This window comes from Scardinius erythrophthalmus, assembly GCF_964197995.2.
Source record: "Scardinius erythrophthalmus genome assembly, chromosome: 4".
In the NCBI taxonomy this organism is placed as follows: domain Eukaryota; kingdom Metazoa; phylum Chordata; class Actinopteri; order Cypriniformes; family Leuciscidae; genus Scardinius; species Scardinius erythrophthalmus.
The window spans coordinates 47,885,635-47,909,135 of record NC_138224.1 but is presented as its reverse complement, the minus strand read 5'-3'; the positions used below and the strand labels follow the sequence as shown (position 1 = coordinate 47,909,135).

Sequence of the window (23,501 nt, the reverse complement as noted above, 5' to 3'; positions counted from 1 at the left end):
AACTAGTTTAATTAAAATTTTACATTCAGACAGTCACTGTAATTCTTTACAGACCCTTTTAATATAATGCACTTTAATCAAATAAAGTTGCAATTTGATTTTATTTATTGAATAAAATGGATATTATGAAAAGGATTCAGTCTTAGTTAATAAGTGAAACCACACATTTAATTTTGATCTACACATTTTTTTAATGAGTTTGGAATATTTAAACATTCTTACCAATCTTTTATAATATGAAGATACCCTTGATTGAGAAAATCACCAGTGCTCTGTAGTTGGTATTATAATTGTGATCACTTCACACTTGCTTACATTTAAATTAATTCATAATTTATCTTATCATTTGAATGTGTTTTCTGTATGCTTATTTCTATTTTTTGTTTTAGCGTGTTAAGAGGACTTTTATTTTGGTGTGTTAGTATTACGTCATAAGGCTGCGCCGCGCTCCCTCATCTGTGATTCTGCTGAAGAGAGGTTTGTGTTTTTAATCATTTAAAGTGTTTAAACCAATACAACCTGTTTGTACTATTATTTAGACAACTGTGAATTAAGTTGTTTTGTTTTTTTACTAAGGAATGTAACATTGTAGGCTAATGTATATAATAGCATTTATGAACAGTTGTTTATGAGTAAAGCACACGCTTCGTTTCATTGCGCTCCGTTATTGTCAGTTTAACGCAAATAAATGTGGTCACATGACAGAATTATCATACATGTGTTCGTGGTGTTTCTCCCGTTAAAGCTCCTTTATCCGTAGTTCAAAGGCGAATTAATAATCTGTTATATTCATTTTATTAAATCCTCTAAAAGTATTCTACTGTTGATATTTGCTAAGAATAAGACGTATTTTTCTAACATCAAACATTATTAATATTTTTGATGGTTATTTTTCTTGATTAGGCTACATATGAAAATTAATTTAAATTGAAATGTTGTATTAAGTGACAACATGGATGTGTTATATCTATAAGTTAAATCTGGGAAATGCATTCTAACTAAAATAAGTTGAGAGCAATTGCAAAAATATTTGTATATACATTTTGAATAGGCAGTTTCTCACTTTAAAAAACACAACTGGGGTATTATTAAGCATTAAAAGGCTCAACATTAAGCCTTGCCATGTGTAAATCTGTCATTCACTTGTACGATTAAAAAAGTAGCTTTTCTGAATTTTTTTTTTTTTTTTTTGAAGTGTAAATATAATTTATTCTGAAGGAATATTCTTATCAGTGTTTGATCATAAGCTTTGACATTTTTTAATCTGCATATGTCATATTTAGCCTACCTCGAGGGCTTTTTTTTTACCGTTATAAAGGGCATCCCCCCAGAATATAAACACATTTGCAATGATCACTCAAATGTGATGATCAAACACTTGTCTGACAAAGATATGTAATGGAGGCGGGGTGAAGAATGAGAATGATACATTTGAGCTGTAAACAAACTATATTCTAAATACTGTTGCATAATCTTCACTAATGACTTTGTCTTTTAACTTAGTCACATTATACACAAAATAACTTGTATAAATATATCAAAAGTGTCACTGGCAAAACCTCATTATCTTCTATTATTAGTCTTAATTCCTCTAGTCTCTACCAGTGGAGGAAGAACTCAGATCTTTTTACTAAAGTAAAAGTAATAAAACCATAATGAAAACGTGTTTAATTACATACAGTACGTTTATACTATTTTAAATAAGTAGTCAGCAAAATGTACTAAATGTGAAACTAGGCTACTCTTTATGCAAAATGGCCCTGTATAAAGTGTTATTATAAATTATTGGAATATTGCTTGATGTTGTAAGGTAGCTTTACAGGCAGAATGGGCTTTAACACTGTGTCTACACCAGACGCGGCCGTTGTTGCCCGTTTACTCTGGACGCGAAAAAGCTTCGTTTCAAAGCAGAACGAGGAGATTTGTCTTACTCTCACAACGAGCTTATCATACTTGTTTGCTACATTAGCTAGCTAGCCATGTTTCATACCTTGTTGAAGCTAATGTGTGCGCATCTTCCACCGTGTCTGAAGTATAGACTTCCTTTTACTGAAGTGAAAGGGTTTGACTGGTGTCACTACAGTGACATGGGTCACCATTAGCAAACAGTGGAGCGCGCTCTGCTGGACAAACTACGTAGTTACATAATTTACACGCATTTTATCTGCGTTATATGTTCTGTAAAAAAAAATAATATATATATCGGCGTCATACGCTGATACCGATATATCTGCGACAGGCTCATATCGGCCGATAAAAGCGGCAGACCGATAAATCGGTCGGGGTCTACCACAGATTAGCAGAACTATTTCCGTAAGACAGTGATAACACAAGTTAGCCAGATTTCTTTCTGTTAATTATTCTCATCTTAAACAGGACACTGTATCCAAACACACAGGAAAACTCCTGATGAAGCGACTGAGGTCCACGTGACACACTATTGAAAGATGGCGTTTATAAAAGAGGAGAGTGAAGACGTGAAGATTGAAGAAACATTCAGTGTAAACCATGAAGGAACTGAGGAACAAACAGGTTGGTTTCATTCTCAAATGAATTTGATCCTTATCTAAAAGTCCAGCTCTACAGAAATAAATTATATTTTTGAACAAACACTAAGAGCAAATTTTGCTTTCTGTTCCATAACATGTTGAATGAAATCTTATCAGGGGTGTGATTCTTCTGTGATCCGGAAATCCGGCTTTTCCGACCTGAAAATGATGCTCTCGTAAATCATGCAATTTTTTTTGGGGGGTGTCGTGCATTGGTAAACATAATGGCCGCTCACCTCTGTCAACGTTTTTTGATTCATGTCTTCATGTCCCTCCACAAGTAGTCCATTCATTTGTCACGATTGAACTTCCTTCAGAGCTCCACCAAAGAGCCTGCACTTGTTGCGGAAGGTTATCTAAAGTGTGCTAAGAATTTTGGACGTGTGGGGCGAACTATTTATTTTCTTAGCTGAAGCCGACAATGGGACAAAATAAATGTAAAGAGAGACATAGTGGAGTTCCTATTTTCATTTTGACAAGTATAATAAATTCTGTGGTCTAGCCCTTACATGACCGGGCAAATGACATTATTCTAAAACCCATAAAAATAACTCCCCCGACATGGTTAGAAAATACTGCCTCTAGAGCTGCACAACGACAAAAAGTCATAGCATGATCTGAATAGCCAACGGAAGTCTTGAACCGCAATGAAAAAAGAAAGAAATCCGTAAAAAATAAAATAAAAAATCGAACATTTCGAGAATAAAGTCAAAACATTATGAGAATATATAATATAGTCTTCCGTAGAAGTTGCATGTGTGCTTGCCGTTGTTTCACATCGCTGCACAGGCATTCATAACAGTGCGCTTGTTAAGTCGAACTGCCTCGGACATGGATCTACACAAAATAGTAGCGTTTTACTTTTATCTGGGCTTTCAACAAAAGGAAATTCTACCTGTGCCAATCTACCAACATGGCATTAGGCTACCATTATAGGACGTTATATAATATAATATAATATTTAGGACGTTTGCACTGTATTTCATTAAATGTATATAAAGGATGTCAGGGTGGGTGGGTGTGTGTGTGGGTGGGTGGGTGGGGGATGTAATGGTAGGTGTGCCGTATATTTTCCTGCTTTTTTGTCCTTTGCCAATCACAAAAACTCTTTGAAAATTGCACACCCTCTCCCAATTGGGACATTTATAACAGAAGAGGTCATTTGCAAGTACTGCAGCTGGGTTGTTTTGATTAATAATAATAATAATAATAATAACCATTTAAAAAATACAGGTAAATAACAAAATTAAAGTTAATTGAAAGTAGCCTATGCTTTAATATGTTAAAAGTTTTTTTTTTGTTTGTTTTTTTAGCAGAGCAGATACATTCACATTTCATCCTTCTGAGTCAAACAAAACCAAGTAATTGCTATGATAAATAATACAACACTTGGTTAATCTTCATAACGTTAATCTCCTCAGCTGACATAACAATGACGCCTGACAAACTTTGTTGTTTTGATAATGTACACGCAATACAGAGAGCTTTTCCCTCACCACTAAATGAGCTGTAAGGTTCCGTGAAAATGTTTCAGCTTTTATTTTCCTTTTACGCCCCAAAGAAGATATCACGAGTTCATTGAAATGATCCATCCTCGATCACTTTTAGTCAGCTTTGGTGAAACTCCTCTTAGCCAGCGCGTCTTTACAGAGTGACATCTGACCTGAATACTGCGCGCTGAGTCGCTAAAACGGACTTATCGCGTTGTGTTTACCAACAAGGGTGCAAGTGCTTGTCTGTTTCTGCTGTAAAACATGAACTCGCGATGCCTTGACAGCGGACAATACCGGCTTTTGTGAAAAAAAAAAAACTTGTTGTCAGGCGTCTTTTTCAGATGAGGAGATTAACGTTACACACCGGCAGGCGGTTGTTGGTGAGTAAACAAAAATGTGCGCTTTGGCGGAAGGATGTTACGTGAGAATGTGGAGAGTGTCAAAATAAATGTGTATATCGATATTTTAAGTGTGGAATCGGTGCATCGTATCGTTAGACGTTATATTGATGCATCGATCCATATCGATGTATCGTTACACCCCTAACACATGGTTATACACCGATTCAGATGTCTCCTGAGTTCAGTGTTGGAAAGATCAGTTGTTTTAACCATTCAATGGAGACATTAGTTCACAAATTGGACGTGTCATGCACGTTGTGTGATTATCCCAGCACTGGACATAGACATCCAAGATTTGTGTCAACACAGAAAACATTTCATCAATGGATAGTTTTTTTTGTTTGATTAAAGTGTCGTTTTATGTCAGCTGAATTTCCAGAACGCTTTTCAGAGAAGATAAGGCAACGTATTTAGCACAATTCACACCCAGCGCTAATTCAGGAAAAAAAAAATCTCCAAATGCTCCACGTGAAACTTTGGTCTTCCGACCTTTTACCACCGTGTCGATGTATTTTGATTAATATGAGCGAGGGAGAGAGAGCAAGACAGCGCTTAGTTTGGAGACAGTGAAGTCTTATTTACACTTTCGCCTGGCTCCGAAGATCGTCTCTCTCTCTCTCTCTCTCTCTCTCTCTCTCTCTCTCTCTCTCTCTCTCTCTCTCTCTCTCTCTCCTCGTTCTTTCAGTTAAACACGCGCCCTGACATAAGCACAGCAATTCATCTACATTACTCACTGATCAAATAAGACTTTGGCGGGACAAAAATTCACTTTGGCTATACGCAGTAGCTACGGAGGAGGAAATATATCCCAAACTCAGACTCTTGACGCAAGACATTACTCTCATCTCTATTATTCACATTCAACACTCCATCAGCTGACAGAATGGAGAAAAATCTTGGGAGAACCTAGGCTCAGTCGAGGGCCAGTTTTTGACTCATTGTTCAGGCAGCATTACAGGTCAAAAGACAGATTGGATCAATCAGATTATTATCCAGTTCCATCTGGTTTAAGATCAGAGTCATCAGGCCGGTATGGAGACGAGTTTGTTGTGGATCAGTGCTGATGGCTGTCGTGTCGATGAGGCCTTCACAGGGGAGAGTCTAGTTGACACAACCTCTGCTGATAGTTCAGGGATGCGTTGTGGTCGTGTCTAGGCGCAGGTCCTCCATCTGATCTGGATACGTCCCTGATCCGGCTGACCACATCAATGTGTTGTGGTCGTGTCTAGGCGCAGGTCCACCATCTGATCTGGATACGTCCCTGATCCAGCTGATTACTGTAAACCTCAGAATAAACGAGGTTGTAACGAATGTGATGTAACGAGTACATCGGGTGTTATAGGGAGTGTACCTGGTTCCGACTGACCTAGTTTATGCAGCTTAATAATCATTTAACTGATTTGAATAATATAATTGTATAATGTTCTATGTGTATGCCAGATTGAAGAGATGTGTTTGTAGTCTAGATTTAAACAGACAGAGTGCGTCTGCTTCTCGAACAATGATAGGAAGACTGTTCCAGACTGTTTGATATTCTAGGTATTATCAACTGGCGAGAATTTTGTGATTGCAATAGATGTGACGGACTATAATGCATTAAGAGCTCACTCAAGTACTGCGGAGCTAAACCATTTAGCTCTTTGTAAGTAATCAGCAAGGTTTTAAACTGTATACGATGTCTGTTATAAGCCTGACCCTCGAAGGCGAACCTCAAGAATGGCCTGGGACAAGGGTTTATCTGAATATGAAATTATGCATTTTTCAGATCCATTGTGACAAACCAATCCCCCAGGTAAACTTGTGCAAGTATGTGTTTGATAGTCAACATTTTGAAAGGCCGTCTCATGAGAGCCTTGTTCAAATGTCTCAAATCTAGTATGGGTCTGAGACTGCCGTCTTTTTTCGGGATTAGAAAATAATAATAATAATACCCTTATCTTGTGATTTGTGCACGAGTTTTGTACTGACTGTACAAGCTTTCGCCTGAGGGGAAGTCAGTGTTACAACAGGGAAGGGGCCACCTTGTTGAGGGGGACCGTGAACCCGTAGTTGTGATTGTGAAACATACTCTTTTTGTGCTTTATTTGGGTTGCCGTGAAAATGGCGTTTGTTTGTAGAGACACGCTTACTGCTGCGGGCCCGTTTACAATAATAAAATCCCCAGCCGCCTGAACTGAACAGGGAGCTGTGGGAAGTTTTGCAGGGTTTTTTGAGGGTAGTTCGGCTAGCGTGAAACATGAGCCCTCTCTCTTCACCTTTGGTGCTAGGACGACATCGGTGGCACAGCATCAAGCACAACGCTGGGACGTGGGCCCTGATGCCGGGGCATCGGGAAGCGTTTCGCTGGTCGCGGCTGGCGGAGGGTATCAGCCGCAGGGCGGGGCTGAGAGACCTGCTTCGCCGGCTTGTCTGGATGAGGTGAAGATGGTGCTGGCTTGGGTTTGCTGGACGCTGAGCTTGAGCGTTTCGGCAAGAAATGTCGCATGGCCTGGGACGCCTTCTGTGCCTCTATGTATCTTTCATAGAACCCCTTTACCCCCGGGCTGAAGAGGCCGGAGCTGGATACAGGGGCGTCAAGGAACCTCATTTTGTCAGAGTCTTTAATCTCAGTGAGATTAAGCCAGAGGTGGTGCTCGAGCACGACCGAATTTGCCATGTTCCTTCCGATGGCCTGTGCTGTAGCCTTGGTAGCACGCAAGGCTAGGTCTGTGGCACTTTGGAGATCGTGGAAGGCCTCATGGGCCGGGCAAGCCTCATCCATGGATTGGAGGAGTTTGGCCTGGTAGACTTGCAGCACGGCCATCATGTACAGGGCCGAAGCAGCCTGACCAGAGGCGGAATACGCGTGTCCAGCGAGGGCTGACGTGGTTCGGCAGGGTTTGTTTGGGTGAAAAGCTCTAGCTCGCCAGCTAGCAGCTGTGTTCGGGCACAGATGAGCGGCCACGGCCTCTTTGAGGGGCGGCAATGACTCATAGCCCTTTTCTGCTGCGCTGTCCACAGAGGAGAGCGTTGCGGAAATGAACCCTCTCTTTTTTCCTTATGAGTTGAATTGAGACCCGAAATACTCTTTTGACTTTGATTTTACAAAACAAGTTTCATACATCAATCGATTCTGTTAAATGTGTATTATTTTTGTGTATACTCACAATAAAAACAAAGTGTTGTGCTTTTTGCCAAATAAAGAAAAATAAACACGAGGCGAGTTCTGCCTTCTCTCTGCCAGTGTAGTCCATTCTGAAACGCGTCCGAAAATGAACAATAACTCAGCGAATACTCGGTCAATCAGGCATACAGACACACAGGCATCAAGCTTGAATTCTCTTCTTTTAAATTAAGTAATTTATATAAAAAACAAATATTCTCATCTTGTGAAATTTGTATTAAAAGAGAGCAATTCCAGCCGAGCTAATTACAGCTGATTCAGATGTAATGTGACTCCACCCACGGAGAGCGCGCGCTATTCAAACGCAAATGACTGAGGCAATCCGCGCAATCCTGTGAACGCCCCCATATCAGCTCGAGAAAACACACAAGTTTATTCAGATCATTACTTGTTTACACCGTCTTGCAGCTCTGTGAGGAATAATAATAATGGAAAATGTCCCTCAGAAGTGCGGGTATATCGAGGAGCGAGCTGAGGAATACTAGTAAGTTTTTTCCTTCTCACGTGAATTTCTTCACGTGGGTTTCTGTTTATGAATGAATGAACAGCAGAATTGAATTGAAGGAAATTACTGGTTATCCCTGCATTTGTTCAATACACTGCTATTTTGGAGAGTTAAGAAGATTTGTCAGGCTGTGAGGAAATACAAAACTGGCATAACAGTAAAAAAATATCTCTCAGGGGGAGCAGGAAGAAAAGTAGAGGACCTAATACTGAGCCCTGTGGTACTCCAGAATTTTATTTGATATATTTTAGACATAAATGGCAAATTTTAAATGGGTCTATTATGATCTTCTCCTGGGCTCCTTGTTTTTGTTTTTTGTTAACCGACAGTTTAAACATTTTTAGTTGAGTTAACAATATCGTGAAGAGGTTTTGAGATTGCATGCAACACTTATCTTAGTGTGTATTAGGGGTGTAACGATACACCAATGCCATGGTTCGGTTCATATCACGGTTTTGGAGCCACGGTTCGGTTCGGTTCGGTTCTGTTTGCTGTGGGGGCAGGGTTCATGGCAAGGCACCACCAGCAATAATAACACTAGATTTATTTTTAACTACTAAAACAACAATAATTTAACTTATTAACTTTATCTTTATTAATTTTATACATTGGCTTCACATTTCTTTTGAGCAGTTAGCACACCTGAGTTAACTCAAATGAAAAATGTCTCCACTGACTAGTCAGAAATAAACTGCACACCTGAGTAGGGTTGCCAACTTCAGGAAAGTAAAATGCGGGAGAATCGTGGTTCTTTATAGGAAAATGAGGGACACTCAAAATATTTACTGTATCGCACAATGTACATCATTTCAGTGTCTGCAGACTGTAGTTATATGTTTAAAAGGTTATCAGACAAACACATTTGTATTGCTTAACCTATTTATGTACAATTTAATTCTAAAAATAATTTTAATGTCATACAAAAAAAATGTCACATTACAAACAAACCACCATTCAAAATAACAGCATTTATCTGAAATGGAAAGCTTTTTTAAAGGGGGGGTGAAATGCTCATTTTCAGTCAATCTCCTGTTAATCTTGAGTACCTATAGAGTAGTATTGCATCCATCATATCTCCAAAAAGTCTTTTAGTTTTATTATATTTATAAGAGAAAATAGGCTGTACCGAGTCTTTCCGGAAAAAACGAGCGTCTGGAGGCGGCCGTGTGGGCGAAGCCAGAGCCATAGAGAGAATCCGTCGATCTGGGCTTTGTTTATAAAACATTCATCGTCGAAATGCAGGGAACAAACAGTCTACACAACTCGTTTCTGCATCCACTGTTCCTAATGCTGGGTTCTTTGGTAAGCTTTCCCTCACCAAAAACACTTTGGAGACACTATGCAGCGCTGCCGATGATTTCCTGTTGAAGCGCGTTGATGTGCACGGTCGCGCTTTTCCGGGAGAAATGCTCATATAAGCTCCACTCTGGTCTACGTCATTAGATCCACGGTCAAAAAAAAAAAACAGCCGAAACTTGTACCAACCCAGAAGTAAGATTTTCGGCACAGAAATTTTCCGTTATTCGTCCAAAATATTTAAAAAAAACTTTGGCCATGTTAAGCATGAGAATCCAACTCTTTAACACTGTAAACAACTCTGAATACATGAAACACCATTGTACCCCCCCTTTAACATTATACATAGGCCTACAGTTCAAAAGTTTGAGGTTAGTAAGATTCTTTTTTTGGGAAAGAAATTAAAGAAAGTAATTGCCTACTTTTATTCAGCAAGGATGCATTACATTAATCAAAAGTGACAGTACATTTATACACAAGCTTTCTATTTCAAATAAATATCTTATGAACTTTATATTCATCAAAGAATCCTGGGGGAAAAAAACAAAAATGTTTTAAACATTAATAATAATCAGAAATGTTTTTTGAGCATGTTATTCCCTCAGGTAGATTACATGTTTTCTTGCGTGGCTGGATGTTGGACTCATGAACAATAATCACGTTGTTTACATTCGCCAAAATTGATTTGCCGAAATCAAAACGTGGACAGTGAAAGGGAATTACCGTTGGCGTGAGACGAGTCCGGCTTGAAGCGGAAGCGACCAGACGGCAGAGGATTATGATCGCAAATCAAACAATGATTTGTCTCAAAACAATGATTAAAAAGAGCTGTGATATGTCATCATATTGGATGCTGACAGGAGTCGGTGATCATTCTCAAGTCTCGTGACCAGCACTGCTGCTGTTGCTGCTGTATCAGTCAGTGGTTGTGACCGCAGGGTCTTCACTCTCAATATGCCGCGGAGTTGCCATCCTGAAGTGCGTATGTAAACTCCCGAGCGTGATCGATCACCCAAATCATATGACATGCACTTTATTTAGTAAATAATATTATAATAATATTTAGTAAAACTACAGCTCTTATTAGTTGTTAAAACTGTACTCATTAATTACTATTTAATCAAATGTCAAGGAAGAAAAAAATAGTTTTGTGACAAAGTGAAGTGAGAGTTGGGCAGCAGGGGGCGGGGCGCGTTCGGTTCGACATGAGAGTCAAAGAGGTGAAACTCAATAGAGCGCTCCATAGCAACAGTTGCCCCCATGACGTGACGGCGCGGCCGCCATTATGGACTGAAAACGCTGAAAAATAATGGGAGTCAATGGCACTTAACCAACTTAACATAACAAAAACTTAACATAACTTATTTTTTTCTGGCCGTCATATCTAAATATGAAAACAATTTAAAATACATTAATGAGGATGACCGACGTTAAATGACAGAAAATGTTATGTCTATGTGTTGGTTATGCATGGCCTAATTACCCTTAGGAAAATAGTATTTTGGGACAAAATATTACTATAGAAGTACTACTATAAGACTACTATAGAAATACTATAGCGGCTCTAGGATATTATAGAGGTATTACAGAACATAACATACTTCTGTGATGTTCTATAATACCTCTATAATATTTTAAAGCTGCTATAGTATTTCTAAAGTAGTCTTATCGTACTTCTATAGTATGTCCCAAATTACTATAGTATTCCTATAAGATTACTATAATATTTTGTCCCAAAATACTATAAGATTCCTTAGTACTTTTTCGTAAGGGTATGTCCCCCACCGAATCGGCTTCATTAGCCTACCACTTACGGTTTGCAAAGATACAATTATAAAATTACTGCAAACCTTTAAAACCCCTTACCTGGCAGGGATCACTGGTGATCCCAGATTATTTTAGTTCAAAATATGTTTGAGCTTATATATCTCAATATTAATAACAGTATGGTTAATTTTGAGTCTTGAACTATAAACTCTCAAGGGTTGGCTTTCTAAATGTATGTGTGTTATGTTTCTATTCAGAATTACTTATGAGCAGTAACCTTTTTATTTTGGGCATTTCATGTATGCAGCACTTGCCAAAATTGGGGGTGATGAGGATGGGGTTTTAATCTATCAATATTTATGTTCTATTATGCATTTTCCTTGTTATATGAATAACAGAAATTCATGAAATTATATATAGGCAGACACACACTCAGTAATAAGATATTTATTCAAATGTTGATTTTGAAATGAGTGAACATCACCATATATATGATTTGGAAAAATAAATAAATAAATAAAATTATAAATGAACATTTCTAAAGACAGTTAATCTTTTACATAGAATAATCACAAAAATTTTATCAACTTGTTTTTTCAACATCTTCAGTGAAAGTGCACACAGTGAACGTTTCAATGGCAAGAACAAAAACAATCTGTGAATGTCCTATTACAGGCGGAAAGGTACAAAAAAGATGTGCAATCTAGCAAGTGCACACATGAACTATAAACAGTACTAAAATGGAAGTGGTGCCATAATATCTCAGTAATTAATCAGACACCACCATCTATTGTGTGTGCATTTGTGTATGAGAAGTTGTTTTGTATTTTTTTCTTTTTGTGAGAGAAGAGGCATTGACAGATTGGAAGCATTAGTCAAAAAGATGTGTAATCTAGAAAATGCACACATGAACAAAAAAGAACATTTCAGTCAGGCATTAAGCAAAATTATGTAATCACTACTTCTCCTGTCGCAAACCATCAACATAGTATATTGTTATTTCTGTTATTTCATTTTAAGCTGGTGCGGGTTTTTGCTTTCAGTCCATAATGGCGGACGTGCCTCCGCAGCGCCATCTACAGACTGTTACCCATAACACAACAGAGTTTCACCTCTTGGGCTTCTATACTCTTTGTGAGAGTATCACAGTTTGAACCGTGGCTGTTGTATCGCGGTTTTTCGGTTCGGTTTGAATATCATTACACCCCTAGTGTGTATAGTATGTAACATATATGTTGTTGCTTTGATACTGATGATTTAGATGTTTGTTGCTTTGTACCATTAAACTGGGCTTAATTTGTATTTGTCTCTTTTTTCGCATCAGACTTGATGGCACTGAAAAAGGAGAGTCAAGAACTGAGTGAAATGGAAGAGAAAGACCAGTGTGACAAACAGAATGATCTTATTATCGACGAGAAGTCATTTAGTTGCTCACAGACTGAAAAGACTTCACGAAAAAGAGCCAATGGACGTGATTTGACCTGCCAACAGTGTGGAAAAAGTTTCAACAGAAAAGGAAACCTTAAAGTCCACATGAGAATTCACACTGGAGAGAAGCCTCACACCTGCCAACAGTGTGGAAAGAGTTATACAGAAAAATGGAATCTTAAAATCCACATGAGAGTTCACACTGGAGAGAATCCTCACACCTGCCAACAGTGTGGAAAGAGTTTCACTAAAGAAGTAGTCCTTAACAGGCACGTTAGAATTCACACTGGAGAGAAGCCTTTCACCTGCAAACTGTGTGGAAATAGTTTCAGTAGGAAAGGAAGCCTCAAAAGCCACATGAGAATTCACACTGGAGAGAAGCCACACCTATGCCCTCAGTGTGGGAAATGTTTCACTCAAAAAGGACACCTTAAAGGCCACATGAGAAGTCACACTGGAGAGAAGCCTCACACCTGCCAACAGTGTGGAAAGAGTTATACTGAAAAATGGAATCTTAAAATCCACATGAGAGTTCACACTGGAGAGAAGCCTTACACCTGCCAACAGTGTGGAAAGAGCTTCATTAAAGGAGCAATCCTTAACAGGCACGTTAGAATTCACACTGGAGAGAAGCCTTACACGTGCCCTCAATGTGGAAAGAGTTTTACAAATAAAACAACTTTTAATAACCACATGAGAATTCACACTGGTGAGAAGCCTTTCACATGCCCTCAATGTGGAAAGAGTTTTACACATAAACCAACTTTTAATATTCACATGAGAATTCACACTGGAGAGAAGCCTCACACCTGCCAACAGTGTGGAATAAGTTTCACTCAAGAAGTAGTCCTTAACAGACACGTTAGAATTCACACTGGAGAGAAGCCTTTCACCTGCAAACTGTGTGGAAATAGCTTCAGTAGGAAAGGAAGCCTCAAAAGCCACATGAGAGTTCACACTGGAGAGAAGCCTTTCACCTGCCCTCAGTGTGGGAAATGTTTCACTCAAAAAGGACATCTTAAAGGCCACATGAGAATTCACACCGGAGAGAAGCCGTTAACGTGATCAGTGTGGAAAGAGTTTTGCACGGAAAGTGAACCTTGATTCCCACATGAAGATTCACATTTAATTGTAATCAGTGTATCCAAAAAATGTGAGACCCCATTTTTGTTCATTGTGTGGTAAGGGTTTAAAATGACTCTAGAAGATATATGCATTTGTGTGAAATTTAGGCTACGCTCATGCCGCAACTGAATTTGGTCCAAATTGTTTTGCCCACCTCCTTTCAAAAAACTGAGTGGTTGCAGTAATCGCCCCCTCTAATTTTGACTGTATGGAGTTACTCTATTCCATATAAGGATGCCTCAGAATCAAATATTAGTAAAACTTTTGTCTTGCTGTGAAATTCTCAGGGCCTATAGGCAGAGTAGGCAATTGCCTTGGGCTCGGGGTTTGATGCAGGGTTTCCATTACCGTCCACCAATCTAGACAGGCAGCAAAATACTAGGCTCTCTGTCCATTGGATGTAGATGAATTGTCATTCACCTGTAATGAAACCATTGTCGCCGTATCAAAGTGGGTACATTCACGGGTACAGTGAATGACATTGAACAGGAGCTGACTAGCATAATAGTAAAGTAAAAACAAAGAAGTTTGTATTAAAAGTCAAAGATAAAACACACTGGAGCAGTGGTTCCCAAACTTTTTAGTGTCCACCATGCTTCAGCGTACCCCTTACTTTCCACTTAGACTGCAGTCATACCTTTTCCATTATGGGACAATATTTGCCCCCTAAATTTATTTTTTACCTTTATAAAACAAATAATGTTTTAAATATATAAATAATTAATAGAGAAATGCAATAACGGTAAAAACAAAGTGATTCTTTTAAATATTAAACTAAAACCACCAATAGATGGCCGTAAGTCACAGTCCTAAAGGGGTAATTCACCCAAAAATGAAATCAATCCCCTAATTTTTATTGACAGAGTTTCACTCTTCGGTTGGTGCTGAGTGATTCTTCGCTTCAGAAGGCCTTTATTAACCCCCTAATGCCAAATGGATTACTTTTATCATGGATGGATGCACTTGGGCCCAATCCCAATTCTATTTTATCCCCTTTCGCCTACCCCTTACCCTTGCCCCTTGAAACAGAGTGCCAAAGGGATTGCTGTGTAATTACTGTGTGATTTCATGTAATATTCTAATTTTCTGAGATTTTGATTTTGTGGTTTTCACAAGCTGTAAGCCATAATCATCCAAATTATAACAAATAAAGGCTTGAGATATCTCACTTTGCATGTAATGAGTCTATATAATGTACAAGTTTCACTTTTTTAACGGAATTACTGAAATAAATCAACTTTTTGATGATATTCTAATTATATGACCAGCACCTGTATATTGAGAATAACAGAGGGCCTAACACAGATCCCTGCGGCACTCCATAGTTTACTGGAGTTATGATAGATTTTTCTCCATTTAAATAGACAAAATGGTAGCGGTCAGATAAGTATGATCTGAACCAGCTTAATGCTTGTCCTTGAATACCAGTATAATTTTGTAGTCGATCTAAGAGTATTGTGTGATCTATAGTATCGAACGCAGCACTAAGATCAAGTAAAACTAATACTGAGATACAGCTTTGGTCAGAAGCTAAAAGTAAATCATTTGTGATTTTAATGAGCGCAGTTTCAGTGCTATGGTGCGGTCTGAATCCAGACTGAAACTTTTCATAGATGTCATTTTCTTGCAAGAAAGAGCCCAGTTGGGCAGACACAACTTTTTCTAGTATTTTAGACATAAAAGGAAGATTTGAAATGGGTCTATAATTTGCTAGATTATGTGGGTCTAATTGTGGTTTCTTAATGAGAGGTTTTATAACTGCCAGTTTAAATGTTCTTGGAACATGACCTAAAGATAAAGATGAGTTAATAATATTGAGGAGAGGCTCTTCCACTATAGGTAACACTTCTTTCAGTAGTTTAGTGGCTATAGGATCTAATAAACATGTTGTTGTTTTAGATAAAGTGATAAGTTTATTTAACTCTTTTTGTTCTATAGTTGTAAAGCACTGTAATTGTTCTTGCGGGGTGATAATTGAGGCTGAATTATAAGGCGTGATTGAGGATTGAACGTTTACAATTGTGGTTCTGATGTTTTCTATTTTCTCAGTGAAGAAGTTCATGAAATCATTACTACTAAACTGTAACGGAATATTTTGTTAAGGTGACATCTGTTTATTTGTTAGTCTAGCCATGGTGTTAAATAAAAACCTAGGATTGTTTTGGTTGTTTTCTATTAGTTTAAAATGAGACCATATTAGTTTCTATTAGTTTGTAATTAAAAAATTTTGGTCAGCAGGAAAAACTGTCTAACGAACAGTCAGTATTAATATGGTGAGGTCTATGTTGTTTTGGTTTCGTTTGTTTGTTTTTTGTGTTGCTTTGTTTTGTTTCTCTCTATATATATTGGGTCTAGTAATATTGGTCAGTATAAGTATAGATATAAACAGAGTAAATTCGGTCAGTATTAATAAGGTGAGGTCCATGTTGTTTTTTGTTTTGTTTTGTTTTCTCTATATGTATTGGATTACTTGTTGTTTTGTTGTCTGGGCATTGCCTGATTTATTATACTGTATGAATGCTGATATTTAAACCAACATTGTATTTTGTCAGTGTAATTTTGGCTGTAAGCTGCTTAAGCAAGATTATTTTCTTTTTTGGAATAGGGGACAGATATTATAAGATTTTATCTTCTTTCTGCTCCCTTTTGCACATGGGAATTTAAATTATCCAAAGAAGAAAATGAAATGTTTTGTGTTTTTACCATGGAGCAATAAAATAAAATCGAAATCGAACCGAAAGCCTCGTACCGAGTGGTTCAATACGTGTATCGTTACCCCCCTAAAATATATGTATGTATGTGTATGTATGTATGTGTGTGAGTGTGTGTGTGTATATATTATATATATATATATATATATATATATATATATATATATATATATATATATATATATATATATATATATATATATATATATATAATTAGTGCATCACCATTATGCAGGCAAAAATGTTCAATTATTGATATTAATTTATTAATAACATTGATATAAATTATAGTCTCAATCTATATTCCGTTACCTCTATATTGGCCAGCTCTAGTGTGCATCCAAGCAAAAGTGAATGACTGTAATTAGTTAAAAATGATTGTCAACAATGCTTTTCTTGAGCAATAATCTTTTTCTTTTTCTCATTTGGCAGACGCAGTGATGACCAACTTTCCTTCAGCGACTGAATGAAAAAAAAAGCAATTTCTGGTCATTTTAAACAAGCACCAGGGAGAGCAGGGGGTGGTGGTTATGGATATAAAGCTAACAATTAATTCTTAATTTTAGTATCTTAAGTTGTTTTACATATTTTCCAATATTTTATTTGTTCATTTTTGTTTGAATGATTTTCATTTATGAGAACCTGTTATATTTGAGTGAAAATAATCCTTATGCCTCATTTTGTTGTCTATTACATGTATATGTAGTGTAATTGATGACTAGTCTATTCTTGGGCTATGGTTAGACGTCTATTAGATTTTCACTGACAGCCCAAAATCAGCCTTGTTTTAGCCTAGACCCATATTACCTGTCTATTAGACACTCACCTAAAGGATTATAAGGAACACCATACTAATACTGTGTTTGACCCCCTTTCGCCTTCAGAACTGCCTTAATTCTACGTGGCATTGATTCAACAAGGTGCTGAAAGCATTCTTTAGAAATGTTGGCCCATATTGATAGGATAGCATCTTGCAGTTGATGGAGATTTGTGGGATGCACATCCAAGGCACGAAGCTCCCGTTCCACCACATCCCAAAGATGCTCTATTGGGTTGAGATCTGGTGACTGTGGGGGCCATTTTAGTACAGTGAACTCATTGTCATGTTCAAAAAACCAATTTGAAATGATTCAAGCTTTGTGACATGGTGCATTATCCTGCTGGAAGTAGCCATCAGAGGATGGGTACATGGTGGTCATAAAGGGATGGACATGGTCAGAAACAATGCTCAGGTAGGCCGTGGCATTTAAACGATGCCCAATTGGCACTAAGGGGCCTAAAGTGTGCCAAGAAAACATCCCCCACACCATTACACCACCACCACCACCAGCCTGCACATTGGTAACAAGGCATGATGGATCCATGTTCTCATTCTGTTCACGCCAAATTCTGACTCTACCATCTGAATGTCTCAACAGAAATCAAGACTCATCAGACCAGGCAACATTTTTCCAGTCTTCAACTGTCCAATTTTGGTGAGCTCGTGCAAATTGTAGCCTCTTTTTCCTATTTGTAGTGGAGATGAGTGGTACCCGGTGGGGTCTTCTGCTGTTGTAGCCCATCCACCTCAAGGTTGTGCATGTTGTGGCTTCACAAATGCTTTGCTGCATACCTTGGTTGTAACGAGGTTATTTCAGTCAAAGTTGCTCTTCTATCAGCTTGAATCAGTCGGCCCATTCTCCTCTGACCTCTAGCATCAACAAGGCATTTACGCCCACAGGACTGCCACATACTGGATGTTTTTCCCTTTTCACACCATTCTTTGTAAACTCTAGAAATGGTTGTGCGTGAAAATCCCAGTAACTGAGCAGATTGTGAAATACTCAGACCGGCCCGTCTAGCCCCAATAACCATGCTACGCTCAAAATTGCTTAAATCACCTTTCTTTCCCATTCTGACATTCAGTTTGGAGTTCAGGAGATTGTCTTGACCAGGACCACACCCCTAAATGCATTGAAGCAACTGCCATGTGATTGGTTGATTAGATAATTGCATTAATGAGAAATTGAACAGGTGTTCCTAATAATCCTTTAGGTGAGTGTATGTAGTCGTTTAATAGCTGTCTAATTGATGACTAGTCTGTTCTTGGGCTATGTTTAGACATCTATTAGATTTTCACTGACAGCCCAAAATTAGTCTCGTTTTAGCCTAGACGTCTGGGCTGTGTTTTGACAACTATTAGACGTCTATTAGACACAAAAATTCCTTGCTGGGATTGCAGTGATAGTTTTATGCTTCTGCAGGGCTGTAAAAATAAATAAATAAAGAGTGGGAAAGAGGAGAAACAAAGATGATAAGCTATTTTTACTTATGCACAACACAGTATAAACACGAATGAAGCATATCACACACACGCACGCACACACATACACAACGCAAATTGGTTCAGTTTTAGGAAGTAGAATACATCAACACTTATGTAACAACAATGAGAAGAAACCAACCACAGACTAATTTTCTTCCAGAAAATTAATTCAAACTTTCTACTTCCTGCCGAACAAAACAGAAGATTTGTTCAGAACGTCACATGATCCTCATCACCCTGGCTATTTAAAAGAGCCTCCCCCCCAACACTAGCGAAATAACTGGTCAATGCTACCTTTGTATACTGGTTAATGCTAGCTTTGTGGTCGACTACTGACTGGTTAAGATAAAGACAGTGTCCGCACATTCCAGAGTCAAATCACCAAGGCCAGAGCCATAAGTCACCCATCCCGGTGCCAGAGAGTCTGCAAAAGACCCTTCTAATGAGCCCAGCTAAAGGAAGAACTTGTCAATATGAGGGTTTTTTTAAAAGACAAATTGGTTCAGAAATGACACCACAGCATTCCTGACCCCTCCTCCTTAAGACCTCTGAACAAAACAAACAGAGTTCTGTCTCTTCTAAACTAGAAAACTGAGATTCTTCCTATAGTATACGTAAAACTTCAAGAACATTCAAGAACAATTCATTCATTCATTCAAGAAAAATTTTCAATGGACTTATAAAAACATCATACATCATTCTATGTGTTTCTACGATATATGTGTCCATTTAATATGCGTTAATCCCATGTAAGTCATTTAATGGTTATAACTGTTAGATGTTTTGAATGAAAGTGTGTTGTGTTTCATATCAGTATGATCGTATGCTCGTGATTCAAAAGATGGCTTGAATGATATCTGTGTAATATGTTTTGATCTCCTCTTAATTAGAAATCATGTCTAAACTGGCCTCTGTTCTCTCTGCTTAAGAGGAGAGAACAGACACCCCCCCAGATAATGCATGATTTACGATGAGACAAACAAAGCAAGTGTCTAATTGGTCCGATCTCTTCAAGAGGGGGAACAAACTTTTAGTTAAAACCTTAGACCCAAAAACTAAGCTCTCTCTCTCGCTGCTCTCGAAGCTCTCTAAGTTGCTCTCTAAGTTCGTTCAAAATGTTCTGTTACAGAAGACCTCTCAACGAGTGCAGAACAAAGACGGAGCCGGCAGACGATGGTTTTAGTAACCATGTAACGTTAACAGACGAGCAGATCAACCCAAATTAAGATCAGATGGGTTAGATACATTTCCAGTCATCTAGCTCTTTTCCGTATCTTATTTTCTTTCTTTCTTTTGTGTTGTTCTTCCTTTCCGATTGAAAGTCTCGGTTTTAAGTTAAGTTTTGCTGCAAAGTTTCGTTCCACGATTCACGGCTGCAACGCACGCTTTCAACTTCAAAGACGCATCAACCATCCGCGACCGCCAGCCACACATGACTGGTTCTCGTCCCATCTATCCAGGCACGAGGAGACTATAACCAACGAACGAACCCTGACGCTGACCAAAGGAATTCCCAAAAGGAACGCAAAAGCAAAGACGCAAGTAGACTACCTCCAGACTAAAATCTTAACTGGTGTCTTGATAAATGTAATAACCTGCCTAAGAAACGATAGAAGGGTTAAATTAATGATTGATGGTTCGTTCAGGTCATGTCTTACAAGTGCATATAGAAATTCGGAATTTCTTTCCTCTTACCCTTAAACTCATTCTTTCCAAACTCATTCTTCTGTTTGTATTTCTTTCTTTATTACTCTCTTCCTTTCTGCAACCTGTATGAATGTGTGGGTATGCGTGTGCGTGTGTTTGTGTTAGTTGTTAGGATAATCAATAGTCTTTGTGTTAGACATTAGCTGTACGTGTTAGTATATAATCAATAAAGTATTGTTTGTATTTGAAAAGAGATTGCTTGTGTATGTGCTTATCAAATTTATTGTCTTGAACTTCGATTTAAGTTACCTATGCTTTTACCCTTAATTTATTTCTTAATTTATTGTTAGCTGGGGATTATTCTTTCTTGGCCAGGAAGATATTATATTTCTTAGAGTTAATAATTGGTTATGCTCTCTGTTCGTTGGATGAACTGATAAAATGATCATACTATTGATTCTGCTACAGTAAATTATGAAAATAATTAAATTATTAATTATTGTTCATAATTCGTTATGAATAATAATTAATTATATTTATACGTGGGCGTATAAACGCTACACTTACTATGCATAAGGACATCCGCGCTCTCTCGCGAAGGTGCCTGTACAGTGCAAGACCTCTGATTCGGATCTCCTGGTTAATTAAAAACAAAAACAATTATGCATCACACACACACACACACACACACACACACACACACACACACACACACACACACAATAGCAACATTTAAACATAAAACGTAATTATTCCGTACCACTCGCTTGATTCAGGAAATTAAGCTCCTCAACAATATCGAAAAGTCCAGTCGCATCACCTGAAGCGCAGAGAAACCTGTTAATGTAACGCAATAGAACAGTGACTCTCGTATAAATAAAGTTTCTTAACAACATTACTAAATAATAAAAAAAGTAAACACTTACTGTTAAGACAGGTGTCCATCTTCTTGTGAAGTACGCACACGTTTCCAATAACGAAATGCAGCGTGGAAAATAGTAGTTTGAGAACGAGACAGAGACGCTGACGCGAGCTGCTTGCTTAGATTACTGATGAAGTGAACCCCAATTTTATACAGGTGGGTGATTCTATAATTGGAGATACATTTTGCATTTCAATTTTTTTTTTAAAAAAAGGTTGTCATACAGAACTAATGTTTAATAATTACCTTGAAAACACTTTAAAGTTGACATTTTCAGTGCTATACAAATACAGATAGTTTATTATTTTCTCTATTTTATCAAAATATCACCTGTTTATAGTTTTTCTCGTCAATTCTGTTACGGACGAACAACCAAATATATAGAAGTAACAGTACATCAAAAAATGATGAATCTTTTTAGTTTCATTTGTCATGTAGTCCTTTTATTCAGGCCTTTAAAACAGATATTAAATGTTATATTTATACAACTTCAAAATTAGATTCACCCCCAGGCAATAGTGGATTATCCAAAGGGTGCACTTGTTTTTTTTATGAAATTACTTGAACATTACAGGGTAGAGATAAAACTATAACATATATCTTACTCTTGCACAATATAAAAATAACAATATTAAGTAGTTTGATATTTCAATGTATTATCTCATTAATATTCAAGATGAAAGACTAAAAACAGAATTGACACATCTGGCAACAGAATTGACGGGGGTAACAGAATTGACCCAAACCAACCAGAACATGCCTATAACAAGAAAATAACTGCTGAGTTATTGAGAAATACTCGACCAGATATCCCTCTGGATCTCTACATGCCGTGTTGCAACCTTGGTCGGGGGTGGAATTAATCTGAGGATGTCCTCATGTGGGTACCAATGAACATCTTCACGACCAGGCCAAAAGAATCTATTTTTTCCTATTTGGTGCATGCACTTGACCCTCACATGAGTCTCATTGACCTCCAGGATGGTACCAGGATAGATATCATGGTCATATGTGAGGACACACCATTGTCCAACCACATCCTGGCTCTCCCAGTGTATGTCTGTCTGTTGGTCTTCATCTCTCTCTTCAACAGCTCTCTGTTCTCCAACGGTTCTCTCTTCTCCAACGGCTCTCTCTTCTCCAACGGCCAACCACCAAACTCCATTTATTTTTCTGATGTGGATCAGAATTCTCAGAAGTGGTAAGGTCTCTACTAGGGCTGTGCTCAGAATATCGATACAACGATACATCGTCATGAACTCCTGACGATGCGCGTATCGATACAGCAGCTTCCGTATCGATACTGTTGTGCTTATGTAGCCAAATCAGGGCTCGAATTTCGGCGCGGGTATTGCGCATAATTTTAATCATTCCTGCACTTTAGCATGTAGATTGTATGAGTAAATTAATCCACACAGACTATACAATCAGATCAGTCAATTTAAAACTTCACAAAGAGTGAAGCCTTGTTTGTACTTTCGCCTGGCTCCGCAGCGCAAGTCTCCGCTGCCTGCACGCGCACCTCCCCAAACGGACGAGGCGTTTATACTCGACGCGCTCACAAACAGATTGCGAGTAACAAAAGTTATTTTTCGCGGATTATATCACTTTAACAAACAAAAACACGCAAAATTATGTCAAACATTTCGGTCTTGTTGAGTATCCACTAAACACAGTCGGTTATGTCTTCAGCATTACGCATGATGGGACAGTATAATGAAATCAGGATCCGTGCACTAGCTCTTAAAGGGACAGAAGCCATATGTGTCTGTCATTTAATATTGTTGTCAAAACAACAAAAGATAGTTTTAATTTGAAGAATTTGGATTAATAGCATATGTATTTAATTTAATCAGGACTAAAATACTACTGTTTTATTTTGCATTTGATTACTTTATTCAGTTTCTAGTATTTCTGAATACTAGTGCTACACCTATTCAAAAAGTTTTCTCTTTATTGGTAGGCTATCTTTATTCTATTGTTTTTATTTGCGCTACTGAAGGAAAAGCCATTTTAAGCTTTTTTGTGACAAGTTTTTTATTTCATTTAACTCTTCGTTTTTTATGACAAAAACTAAATGGTTTTTCAGTGATCACAACTGTTATAACACTGGTTATAAAATAAACATATATTACTGTTACTAAACTCTGAAATTCCAAATTGATCCATATCGTGATACGTATCGTATC

The 23,501-nt window shown here is 37.9% G+C and overlaps 1 protein-coding gene and 1 long non-coding RNA gene across 2 annotated transcripts in view; one reads left to right on the top strand and one right to left on the bottom strand.

The window, feature by feature from the left end:
• The window catches only part of LOC308689647, a 1,235,845-nt gene that overhangs the window by 105,027 nt on the left and 1,107,317 nt on the right, over positions 1–23,501 (bottom strand). The window lies entirely within an intron of this gene.
• Positions 443–16,457, top strand: LOC308689628 (uncharacterized protein). Its single transcript, XM_081363449.1, has 3 exons — positions 443–477; positions 2,377–2,532; positions 12,499–16,457. The coding sequence occupies exons 2-3, from the start codon at positions 2,448–2,450 to the stop codon at positions 13,665–13,667; spliced, it is 1,254 nt and encodes a 417-aa protein (XP_081219575.1). The 5' UTR covers positions 443–477; positions 2,377–2,447; the 3' UTR covers positions 13,668–16,457.

Coding starts and splice junctions, on each gene's coding strand:
- LOC308689628 (XM_081363449.1), top strand. CDS start 2,448: ATGGCGTTTATAAAAGAGGAGAGTGAAGACGTGAAGATTGAAGAAACA. Junction 2,533..12,498: donor AGGAACTGAGGAACAAACAG/GTTGGTTTCATT, acceptor TTTTCGCATCAG/ACTTGATGGCACTGAAAAAG.